Raw genomic sequence first — 13,117 nt, forward strand, 5'->3', positions numbered from 1 at the left:
CACTAACATTCCAGGTCATGCACTTGATACCTGCGGAGGAACCCATAATACAATCTTCAGTCCCTTTCGGTGTAATTCTCTCATAGCGACTTTCCTGACCTGAACCAATTTTCCCCAACAATAAAAACAACCCAACACCCGCTCCCCAGGACAGGTTTAAAAGAACAGGTCCCCATCCAAACTAAAGCACTCAAACAGTGAATCATAAAAGTGGCTGAACGTACTCCGCTACCATTGGACCCAAAACCCCCCACAGACCCACCCCACCAGGTATAGATCACTCGTTAAGCCCCTATAGTACTAGTGTGCCCTCCAGCAGTTCTCAAACTGAACCTCTAGGACCAAGGGGCAACATTAACCAACAGGCAATCCTCTGTGCATTTGACCTGCGGTCTGATCAGCCGAACACGCCATCTGCTGTTTGTGGTGTAACGTCCAGAAGTTCAGTGTCAGAGAGCCCATGGACACTGCTCGATCTCGAGCTCTCAGATCTGTCTTGTTCAGGGTCTGTGGCATTGCTGGTCGGGCCTGCATCTCCATGACTAATGTCCGCTGCTGCTTGCACTGCTCTATCTCATTCTTGGCACTGACCAGCAGGCGAGGGGGCCCTCTGAGGTGGCGAAGAAGAGGTCGACCGCTGTCGGGGTGAATCCAAATGCGGAGAGCATGATCCGTTGCTGCGTCGAGTTTCTAGCCAGTCCCAAGCGTCATGCGAGGTAAGAAAGAAGTGTGTCTCCACATTGCAGTCACTCTAAGGCGAGCTGGTAACAACATGGCATAGGGGAGATGAAGCTAGCGCAACTTTTGCTTAACAGCCAGAAAGGAAGATCTGTGCTGCTGCACCTCCCTAGTGTAGTCCAGGAAGATCATCACCTTGCTGTTTCCGCTCTGTTGGGTCTGCTTCTCGCGGGCTCGTTGTAGGAGGACATTTCGATCTTGATAGTGTAGTAATCACACAAACCGTGGGCGGGGTGGGGCACCAGTTTTAGGTGGTCTGGCCAGGATCCTATGGGCACATTCTAGGGCATAGAAGGGGGAGAGACCCTCCGGGGCCCCCTCTGTTTTTAGCCAAGCCTCCAAGAACGGGACAGCATATGCTCCCTCCTCTTGTTCCGGAACCCCTACTATGCACAGATTATTTCTTCATGAGTGCCCCTCACTGTCCTCAGACCTCACCTCCAACACTTTGATCCTGGTTTCCACTGCCTTCAGGGCACGTTGCAGGATGGCAACTGTTTCCGGAATGTCCTTCATGGTGTTTTCATTGGTCATCACTCTCCTTAAGTTTGCGGTGATCGTCTTTTAACAGGGTGAGATCCGTCCTTATGGCATAAAACTTTGTCTCCAGCGCCTCTCACTAGGAGGTGATGGCCTGCATGATGTTTGCCAGAGTAGGGTCCCCAGTTGTTCTCTCCGCTCTCCCACCAGATGCACTCTCATCTTCGTCAGTGTGTTGCTCCGGTTCGTCTATCCTCAATCCCCTTTTTTCTGGACACCCTTCCCATCATGCAATCTGTTGGAAGTAGTAGTAGGCTGGTGCAGGAGTCTCATAAGCCCGTCCCTATGGCATAAAACTTTGTCTCCAGCGCCTCTCACTAGGAGGTGATGGCCTGCATGATGTTTGCCAGAGTAGGGTCCCCAGTTGTTCTCTCCACTCTCCCACCAGATGCACTCTCATCTTCGTCAGTGTGTTGCTCCGGTTCGTCTATCCTCAATCCCCTTTTTTCTGGACACCCTTCCCATCATGCAATCTGTTGGAAGAAGTAGTAGGCTGGCGCAGGAGTCTCATAAGCCCCAATCCCCCGAGTCAGGGTATAGTTGAGAGCACGACAATGGGTGCAATATCATCAGTTTTCTAGCTCCCGTGGACTCCCATAGAAAGCGCATTTGTGCCTCCGTCTAGAGGGCGGCGGGATATCTTCAATACGTAAGGACTCTAGGTGGTCGCCTCAGGGCTCGCAGAGGTATGGCATTGATCAAGTCAGCTGCGTGGGCCCAGCACCAACCAGAAGTTCAGCAATCAGGTAGCAGCGCAGCGATACCTCTTAAGTGCCTCCTGTCGACGGAATCTGGGTCTGGTGCCACCTGTTTGTGTCGGAGGCCCGAACAAGGACCAAAGAACCAAGATCGGTACTCCCAGCTTCCAGGTGTTTCACTTCTTGCGCCCCAAACAGTTCAAAGCTTCCCTCTGTCGCCTCTGTCTGCAGGGTGTCAGCTCCGCAGTCAGCCTTCCGCCTCAACTGGGAGTGCCGCGGTTCTTTCAGGGCCACTTACAGGGCAAGATCTGGCTCCACGTGCACCCCCCTCCTCATTGCGTTGCAGGCCCACGGTCTTCCCGGTCTCTGGTAGTCACTGCTATTGGGGCTCCCAGCCGGCTCCGGTTTATTGGCGTCAATGTGGCATCCCCGAATTCAGGCTGCTATGGGCAGTTCACAAGGGGAATTTACAAGGTTCCTGTGCGGTGGAGCAAGCTCTGCTCAGTCGCCCCTCTCGAACGGCAGTTAATAGCACTACTGCGTCTCACCAGGAGCCCTTGCGCCGCCATTTTGCAGTCAGGCGTCTTCTTCTGGGCTTATGCAGGGCGCACTTCAAAGCTCACCTTGTCTCTGCTACTCCATCTGGCTTTCTCGCGCGTGGGTTTCCGCCGTCGCTCAAGCCTCTGACTCCGGTCCGCCGGTCAGGAGGTGTTCTAAGCGCATCAGCCTTCTTCAGCAGCTGGTGTGTCTATTGCAATTCGCGGCCACCATTTTGTCCGCAGTCAGGTCGGAGTGAGATCAGAGGGGGAAATCCCAGTTTTCCCCGCACTCCGTCTCTCCAGTGCCTCAGAAGTGCATCTAGAGGAGCACCAGGTATTTCACCACAATTTGTGGTACCGGGGGCTACTTCAGCTTGTCAGGTGTAATTGCGGTGGAGGGAGGCCACGGAGGAGCTCCAAGGTCTGCTGCTCCCTACTTCGGCGTCAAACCACGCCATCCTATTTAATGTGTGTCATGTTAATCTTAAACCAGGCCATATTCATCCCAGCCTAGGTCATATTATTTTAACAGTCATTTGAAAAAGTGTTACATTCAATGTAATATGTGTTATATCGATTCCAATGGATGTTGTATTCAGTTCAAAGCTTCTCATATTCATCTCAGTGTGGGCCATATTAATTTTAATGGACATCAAACTCATTTCAACTGCAATCATATTTATATTAACATGTGTAATATTCAGTTCAGTGTTAGTGATATTCATTTTGACACTAGTCATATTTATTTCAAATGATCTTCTATTCATTTGAACATGTGTCATATTCATTTGAACATGGCTTGTATTCATTGCTGTATGTATGACATTCACTTCATGTGTGTCACAGTCATTTTAAAGAGTGTCAAATTCAATTTAATATATGCCATATTTGTTCCAGTGTGGGTCAAATTAATTTCAGCACCAGTGTATTCACTTTAGTTCTTGTTGTATTCTTTTCACCCAACAGTCATATTCCTTTCAGTGAAGTTGCTATACATCTTGATTTATCTTATATCCAATTCAATGTGTATTATTCATATAGTCCAATAGATAGTATGTTTATTCTGCCATGTTTTATTGATTCCAATGCATGTTGTATTCAGTTTAAAGCTTTTCATATTCATTTCAGTGTGGGCCATATTCATATAAATTGCACACCAAATGTATTTCAACTGGAGTCATATTTATATTAAGGTGTCATATTCAGTTCAGTGTTAGTCATATTATGTCTGACACCAGTCCTAATTATTTCACCTTATCTTGTATTCATTTAAACATGTGTCACATTTATTTGAACAAGGCTTGTATTAATTGCTGATTGTCTGAAATTCATTTCATGTGCGTCACAGTTATTTGAAAAAGTGTCACATTCAATTTAATATGTGCCATATTGATTTCAATGGATGCTGTATTTAGTTCAAAGCTTCTCATATTCATCTCATTGTGGGCCATATTCATTTTAATGCACATCAAATGTATTTCTACTGCAATAATATTTATATTAACATGTGTCATATTCAGTTCAGTGTTAGTGATATTCATTTTAACACTAGTAATATTTACTTCAAATGTTCTTTTTATCATTTGAACGTGTTATATTCATTTGAACATGGCTTGTATTCATTGCTGTATGTCTGACATTCGCTTCATGTGTGTCACAGTCATTCTAAAGAGTGTCAAATTCAATTTAATATGTGCCATATTTGTTCCAGTGTGGGTGAAATTCATTTCAGCACCAGTGTACATCATTTCAATAAGATTTATATTCACTTTCGTTCTTGATGTATTCTTTTCACCAACAGTCATGTTCCTTTCAGCATAGTTGCTATATGTCTCGGTTTATCTTATATCCAATTCAAAGTGTATTATTCATATTGTCCAATATATAGTATGTTTATTCTGCCATGTTTCATTGATTCCAATGCATGTTGTATTCAGTTTAAAGCTTCTCATATTCAGTTCAGTATTAGTCATATTCATTCTGACACTAGTCATAATTATTTTACCTTATCTTGTATTCATTTGAACATGTGTGTTTTTCATTTGAACATGGCTTGTATTCATTGCTATATGTCTGGCATTCATTTCATGTGTGTCACAGTCATTTTAAAGAGTGTCAAATTCAATTTGATATGTACCATATTCATTCCGATGTGGGTCATATTCAATTCATCACCATTCTACATCATTTCATTAAGGTTTATATTCACTTGAGATCTTGTTGTATTCTTTTCAGCAACAGTCATATTCATTTCAGCGTATTTGCTATACATCTTGGTATACCTTTTATCCAATTCAGAGTGTGTATTATTCCTATTGTCCACTAAGTAGTATATTCACTCTGCCATGTTTCATATTTGTTTCGACACATGTTACATTCATTCTGGTGTGTGTCAAATTTATTTTGGAGTATTCCATGCATTTCAGGTGGTGTCTTATATAGGGATCTGTAATTTTGACATGAACGGCTTCCCATAAAAGGCCCAATTTGCAAACCAGGATGTGCAGTTTCAACAACGACCTTTTCGGAAAGCACTGAAGACCTGGCTTTTCAGACAGGCGTTTTAATCTTCTTCTCTCACCTTCGTTGTGTCACTGTCAAACTTAGCGCCAAGAAACTAATCAGTCTTAGTGCGCTCAATAAATGACCTAATAACATAACATAACATAACATAACTGGCTTGCAAATGCTTATTCAAATTGAAATGTACTAATGTAGCCAATGTAAAATTAGCTACCTTCACAAATTATACATTTGCAAGATGTTGCAGAACGACCTGTGTAAGGAATATTAAATAGCCCTGTCAAAATTTGCGACTCATTGTATATGGCTGTGAATTCAGTGGTAGGGTGGCCTGCGAAGGACAGGAGACCACCATCCTTGCCTTTACCCTCCAAAACTAGAGTAAATAAAATCAGCCCTGGTACATTAAAGGGTCCTGCTGTAAAAATGAGTGTTTTCAGTTTAGAAGCACATCAAGGAGAGTAGGCAATTCCTTTGCCTGTTTCCTTTAAGGCTGCCTGACTCCTCTTCTAAGGGGGAACCAGTCCCTCAGGAAAACTTCTCATTTGCAATATTACCCCCTTTGAGGTGTTCATATCCAAGCAACAATAATTTGCAACCATGGTTGCAAAGCATTACTAAATTCCATTGTGGCTCCCAAATAGAAGAGGATGCTCTTTCATGCACCCTCATATTTGTGATTCGTAATGTATCACTCTTTTTACAATTCTGAAAGAATTTCCTGATTCATAAAATATGTTTTATATATTTAAGAACACTCTTTTGCAGTCTCAAACCATCTAATTTCTTGAAGCACAGTGTGAGAAAGTGGGTTACTAGTGAAGTCCTTCTCAAGTAGCAGCCAGAATCCTTGTTAAGGTGAACCACAATAAATCACTAAATTAACCTTTCCCTAACCCTCTGGTAGATTGGCACAAAATCAGTCAGGTTTAATTTAGAGGCATTGTGTAAAGTATTTATGCAGCACACGAACAGTAACAAAGTGAAAACATAACAAGAAAATCCCACAGTAAATTTGAAAAATAGAATATAATTTTAAATATTTGACACCAAAATGACAAAAATGAAATCAGTAGAACCGGAGATATGCAATTTCAAAGATTTCAGCTAAGTATAGCATTTAAAAGCACAAAGTGTCACTCCTGGCTATCTGGTTGTGTGAGACTGGGTGAAAGTCACAAGTTCAGACGAGTTGCAAAGGTGCACGGGTCAGATACAGGGATCGGGTTAGTCCTGCTGAAAAAGTTACCTTCTAAAGTCAAGCAAAAGAGTTCTGCTCACAGTGGAGGGGTCCACAAGCAGTAGAGAGCACGTTGGGGAAGGTTGTCGCTGTACCACGAAGATACTGTTGGTTATCGCGAGTGGTTGGTGTTGGAGCTTTGCATTGGTGGTCACAGCAGGCTGTTAATATTGTCACAAGAAGTGCAGATCTAGTGTTGCTGGCTGTTGCTGGTGGTCACTGTAGCAAGAAGAGTCGGGTTCGCCAGAACTTTGCGTGAACGGGCAGCATGAATGGCAAGGTTTTGGCATGATTGTGCCCGTTCATGGTCCCGAAGAGCCCAGAACTTGAGGATTTCTCCTTTATGTCAAAGATGAGCTCAGCTGATACCACACCATGTGTCCAGTACTTGGTAGGCACCTCTTACTCCGGCAGAGGCCAGCAGGTCTCGGGTAGGTCCAGTTGCATGACCCGGTAGGTCCAAATGCAGCAGGTCCGCTGTGAAGTTGCCGAGTGGCCTTTGGAGTTTGTTGTGCCCCGGTAGCTTAAAACAGGAGCTAAGTCATCTGAGTCACTCAGCCTGAGATTAAGGTAGCAGGTCCATTCGTCCTTCTCAGCAAGCAGGGCAGGCCTCCCACAGGGTAGTTCTTCTGTCGGGAGGGCAGTCCTTCTTCTGTAGTTTTCACAGGTTCAGGAGTGTACTGAAGAGTGGGCCTGAGGGTCCCCTTTTTATACCTGCTTATTCCACTTTGTAGTGGAAGAAACATCTGGAGTTTCCCCCTAGTGAGGTATCTAAAGTTTCCTGCTCCCTACCCCGGTCCCAGTCTGTCTGGGGTCACAGTAGGCTAGTGCAAAGTACGTTGCGTTTGAGCTGAACCATGCCTTTGAAATGCAAGTTTGGTAGGTGACAGCTTCCTCCCATCGAGTCATGATGCCCTAGCCTGCCAACACCCAGACCCTCCTTTGTGATACTGTCTGGGAGGAATGCACAAAGGCTAACCTCCAACTACACATAGTCATGTGACCCTAGATCTTGCACCACAGGCCAATATAGCATCTGGCAGATGGATGCCTACGGACCACAGGACAATATGGAATCAAAGGTAAGGGAGTGGTATCCGTCTGGTTCCACCTGAGTCCACCCCGCTGCCAGCCCCCTCCACTGAAAATAGGGCCTAATCTCAAGAATGGCATGGGCCCTCAAGACAGAAGTAGTGCAGGGACCACAATAGTCCAGCCAATAAAATCAAGTAAGAGGGGGTGCAGGGAAGTGAGGTCAAAGCAGGCTGTCACAACAGCTCCACGGTGACTCACAATGAAGGCACTCTAAACCCTCTCCACAACTCCAGACACAGCGAGGGGATTCAGTACCACTTCAGGCCAGAGAAGAGTGCATCAGCACACACTGAGGGGCAGATGCAGGCTATCCAGCCAGAGGAGATGCTGTCAGACCCTCAGGGGAATCTCCACTTTCCTAAAGGACTCAGCCTCCATTTTGCAATTGCTGCCTGGCTGAGACCATGTGCGCACCATGCTGCCCATTTGGCCGCATCTGACAGGTCTCACAGGGGCCCACTCAGGGTCCTTACCCAACAGATTAGCCACAGACCACCCAGTCCTGCTCGGCACAGCATTGGCCCCGTCAGGCACTAGGTGTAATGGGCCTCACCCACTAGACAATTATCCAAGCTGCCTCCTGGGCACGCCAAGTCAGCTGCTACACCCTCATTCGCTCACCATGCAATTCCACAGCACCCAAACAAATGAGGGCTCTGTGAGACCGATCTGAGTTTTGGCGAGGGCGGAAGGCCCTCAGGCGTGCCTCCGATACACCAGTCACCCCACACCCCCCTGACTGATCAGGCCCAGCTGCGCCACCTCACCACCTGTCCCACCAGATGCAGGCTACAGCCGCCAATGCTTCTATCCACAGGGGCAGCAGCGTCCAACTACAAGGATTGGTGCTACCGTGCACGGAGCCCAGCAGACCCCAGGTTTAATTGCGGCCTGTTCAGGGCCCACACTGCAGTATATGAGTGGCGGGCAGCGCCCAGGCCTCAACTCACGGGGCACAGAATGCTGCTTTAGTTTCCCTGATGGCATCAGTCCCAGAGACAGAGGGGCCACAATTTTCAGCTCCACATGCTGTCGGCTAACGCAACAGGAGTGAGAACATGAGGGAGAAGAGCAAGTGCCCTTGAAAAGGATAGATTTTGCCAGATTGTGTGGATTGGAGATTGGAGCTCGGCAATTAGGCGGCCACCTCAGTCGGCTGCAGGCCAAGTCCCCATCTTCCTCTTTTAATTTAGTCAACTCTTTAGTACTTAACACTTCCTGTGTCTCCCCAGTTAAGGGTGGACACAGAGCAGGGCATTACGCGCTTGACCTGGAAGGACCTAGGGCTAAGATCCTTGTTCAAGGTAAACTAGTTTCATTATGTGCTTTGCAGATATCACCATTCCACACTCCTATCTAGATCAAACTCATTCACCCAATTTGCACATCTAATTCCTAGAATCTTATCTACATACCACTCACTAGAACACGCACCCATCACACAGCACAATATACTCCATAGCTATTCTTCAATTCATATTCTGTAGTCATAAATGCTCCACATCATCACCCAGCCAAACTATATGCGCTCTTTTCACTGAAACTCGTGTCACACCTACTTTCACATACATCCTGGATGCCTTCATCTGTGAGGTTTATAGCATCCAACAGATATACCACACACTCAAAACAAGAATGGGACTTGCAGTCTTATAAGGATATCATGGCCCTGTACTCATAGCAACTGTACCATACATACTTCTTTTAAGATCCTTCCCTTTCACATGCCTCTCTCAACCTCCAAAAGAGCCTTCTTTCATCTAATGAACAGACTACTTGGACCAAACAAACACATCCTAGAAGAACTCTCATACCTCATTACATGTACCTCTATCCAACAATTCCACTCCATATCCTTCAGAGACTTCAAAGTCCTTGGCAACTCCAATACGAAATACATGAAGGAAGTTGTTTATCCACTTGTGAACCCACTAGCTATAAAAGACCATCAATAACTCAACGCCCTCTAATCACTTCACACTGGTTCTCTTCCTAGCAGGGTCCTCTAATGTGCCCTGGACTTTCTCGACCATTTCACCATCCTTTTTTCCATCACATATATCACATCTCAGCATGAAAGCCCGGTGAAAAGAGGAAAAGTAATCTTCCGTTTTATCAAGGATATCCATCTTGAAAAATCCAAGAAGAACTAAAACAACCTGCCAGAACGCTTCAATTTTACCACTTACGGCAATACTCTCCCTGGCATTGACAGCACTATGTTGAAGTCATGTTGAGCACGAAGCCCACTGGATACCAGATTCCCCAAGCCAAAACCTAAGCACCCTGTTACACTAAAGAGGCTACTAAAAATAAACATAACATACAAAAACAGGAATTGAAATGCAAAAGATCAAAATATGTCGATGACCCACCCTACACAGCCTCAACAGTAAAATAACCAACAGAAGCGAAGCCCTCATCAAGGTTATCAACACTGCACCAGTCATCTGCCAGTGCACACACTTGGCAAACAAATGCAATGCCATCAACTTCTTTTTTCACATAGAAGAATAATATAACCAGATTAAAAATCATTACCATTTGGACAGTCCCTACGTTCCAGCCATGCCCCATAGATTTATATACAAATGAACCTCATTCAATCCAGTTTCGCACATGGACCCTTCCAATATCGTAAAGCCTCTTAAGGCAAACTCCTATGAAGATGACACACTTTCTTCTTCCATCACCAAATGGCCCTTGTATCCCATCTCCACATTCTTAATGCCGGGTAGCATTCTATGATGCCCTTAAGGTGGGTCAGGTGCTCACGTGCTAAAATCCAGCCAACCTCTCCAGCTTTCACCCTATTACTCGCCTTCCATTAACAGGGAACATCATTGTGAAAGCAGAAGCAAAATAGCTATAGGTGCACATTAGCAAGAATAATCTACAGGACTGGCAATCCGGCTTCAGACCATGCCGCAGCACTGGGAAGCCGCACTCCAAGTACGCTATGAAAGGAACGATCCCTACCTTCTGGTCCTTCTTGACCTCTCTGTAGCCTTTGCCACTATCCACAAGCCAACTCTGATCTCCCCATAAAACATACATAGAATTGTCATACACTGTCTTGAAATGGTTGTGCTTCTATTTCAGTACAAGGTCATTTAAATAGGCTCCATAAGATCAAGAGGAAACTCCCCATCAGTGAAGTACCTCAAGGCTCCATCCCCTCTCCTAGATGGAATCCCTTAGATCCTATCTTGCAGACATCAGTATTGAGATCCTTTAATATGCAGATGATATCTATTTACCTAAGCTAAACAGAAACTCAAATGTTGCCTTGAACTCACCCAATCTTGGATAATAGCTTTCTTCTTGAAGATAAACCCCACAAAGTGTAAATTAATCCAATTTGCCAACGGCACCGAACAACCCTAGATTCAAGACAGGCTCGCCAAATAAGGTCTACTCGACCAATCTCCCTCTCCCCCCCCCCCCCCCCCCAAGCTGGCAGACCATGTACATCTCCCTTTAAACAAACCTCTCATTCAAGCTACACATCACCAGGTGTACCAACACAGCTTGGTCTCTCTCTCTCTCTCTCTCTCTCGCTCGCTCTCTCTCGCTCTCTCTCTCGCTCTCTCTCGCGTTCTCTCTCTCTCTCTCTCTTTCTCTCTCTCTCTCTTCTTTCTTTCTTTCTTTCTTTCTTTCTTTCTTTCTTTCTTTCTTTCTTTCTTTCTTTCTTTCTTTCTTTCTTTCTTTCTTTCTCCTGGACCATGAATACAAGACACACTTGTTGATGCCTTAGTCCTCTCTTATCTGGATCGAAGCAATGCCATGCTCAGCAGTACCCCAGAGCCTCTCTAGCATTCCTGAAGAGTATCCTACATGCAGTAGCATGGCTCATCAAGACTTCGAAGACATTTCAACCACAGTACCTGATGTGATAATATCTACACTCTCTGCCCCTTTTAGAGCAGATCATCTTCAATACCAGCTGTACCATTTATAAAGCCATAAACAGAAAGACCACCGCTTGTCAAAACAACAAGCCATATCTGGGGCACAGCGCCAGAATAGGAGATCAGTAGACCGGAGAGACAACATTGCATGAAGGAAAAAATAAAATGCAAGCCTTCTCATTTTCTGTTCCCAGGTTCTTGACCCGCATCCCTATCTACATCAGATCAGCACCAACACATTTTCAAGGACCACTGCTCTTAACAGTCTCCCTCAATAATTGCATCTTCCCAGGATCATGCCCCCACTCAGTGCTCCATTGCTCTGAAGCTATATTTTCTCTCTACAAATATCAAGGCATACATACAATCATCCCGCTGTCACATTCAGGTCTTTTTCTCCTGTATGCATACTATTTTGAAAGCAATTTTCGCAGCTTTTTAAACGGTAGTTTAACGATAGGGCAGTCTTAAATATGTAACAGCATTTGTGCATGCAATGTATATGATAAATATTTATGAATACCCGTGTTTCCATGTCTTGACATGTTAAATTAAGACCTCTTCGGTTTGTCAGTGATTATTATGTTTTGATATAATGCTATTCCAGGTGGCACAGTACCCATGAAGCAAAGGGGTCATAACAACAAAGCTGTTTGACCTCTGTCAACCCGTGTGTGAGAATTATGGCAAAACTATATTCTGCAGGAGGGTAGGAAATGAAATGTGGGGGCTTCTTACTTCTTCATATTAAATGCATTTTGATCAGTATTATGTCAATTTATTAGGAAAACTTTTTCCTTGGTTTGCGATAGTACAATATTTATTGTAAATAACATTTCAGTCAAATGGTGTACGTTTTTTTTTTAATTATAACAGCAGTGCCAGGAATCCAGCATTGATCGAATTACTCTCTATGGTTTAATGATGAAACCAATCCAACGCTTTCCTCAGTTTATTCTTTTGCTTCAGGTAATCGTCTTTACTTAAATGAACCATACTGTTTGTTCTGAATATGTATGATATTATTTATGACTACACTTGTTTGACTTCAAGTGAAAGGAAATCCTGTATTCATCTGGATGATGTCTACTCATCCCTAGAAATAGAGTTTAAACATTAGACGATGTTACTGACGACTGTAATATGAAAATGAATTATTTATCAAATCATGTGCAATGCTGAAGTACTACAAACATTGGTAGCATAGGAGACGAGTTGATGCTTTCCAGTGTCTGCTACAAAGGTGTATAACTGTCATGAACAGCTGGAGATGCTATATTTCACCAGATGGCGCCCAGGTGTTTTATTAGACGATGTCAATTTTCATAGAGCCTGCCTTGGTATCAGTTCTAATTGGGTGGTTTCTTCTGTTTAACAACCTATAACGATGCGCAAATCCATCCTATTTACAGTTTTATGCATTTGATTGGATGACACTTACAACAATGTAACCATACAAAGTCTAAATTTCGTGTGATTATAGGGGAACTTCAGTGCTAATGCCACATCGTGTATATTATGAAAGGAATGCTGTTCTGAAAATATCCCAGCATTCTAAAACAAATGTGCAAAGAAGCAATATTCAACAGCACTCATCAAATACCTTTTGTGACATAGTAAATGGTCGCCTCAAAATGACAATCAAAGTTTGTTTAAATGCCTCAACTTCACCGAAAAACTCTAGGAGTTGCAGCAATTATCCCGGTAACTGAGAACTGAATTCAGAGAGTAAATTATCAATACTTGCTGGACCGCATCCAATGCGCAAGTGATTCGCAATAGGAATTCACAGAGGAAGAAATTATCTCCATGGAAAGTACTCGGTGCTCTCCG

The 13,117-nt window shown here is 44.3% G+C and overlaps 1 protein-coding gene across 7 annotated transcripts in view; it reads left to right on the forward strand.

Annotated features, from left to right (window-relative positions):
• The window catches only part of ARHGEF10 (Rho guanine nucleotide exchange factor 10), a 1,140,991-nt gene that overhangs the window by 495,713 nt on the left and 632,161 nt on the right, over positions 1–13,117 (forward strand). For all 7 annotated transcript variants that reach the window (XM_078647916.1, XM_078647912.1, XM_078647917.1 and 4 more), the window contains one exon: positions 12,161–12,253. In XM_078647916.1, coding sequence (XP_078504042.1) covers positions 12,161–12,253 — 93 coding nt within the window. The remainder of the gene's footprint in view (positions 1–12,160; positions 12,254–13,117) is intronic.

The sequence above is a fragment of the Lissotriton helveticus genome, chromosome 6 (assembly GCF_964261635.1).
Source record: "Lissotriton helveticus chromosome 6, aLisHel1.1, whole genome shotgun sequence".
NCBI classification, from domain to species: Eukaryota; Metazoa; Chordata; class Amphibia; order Caudata; family Salamandridae; genus Lissotriton; species Lissotriton helveticus.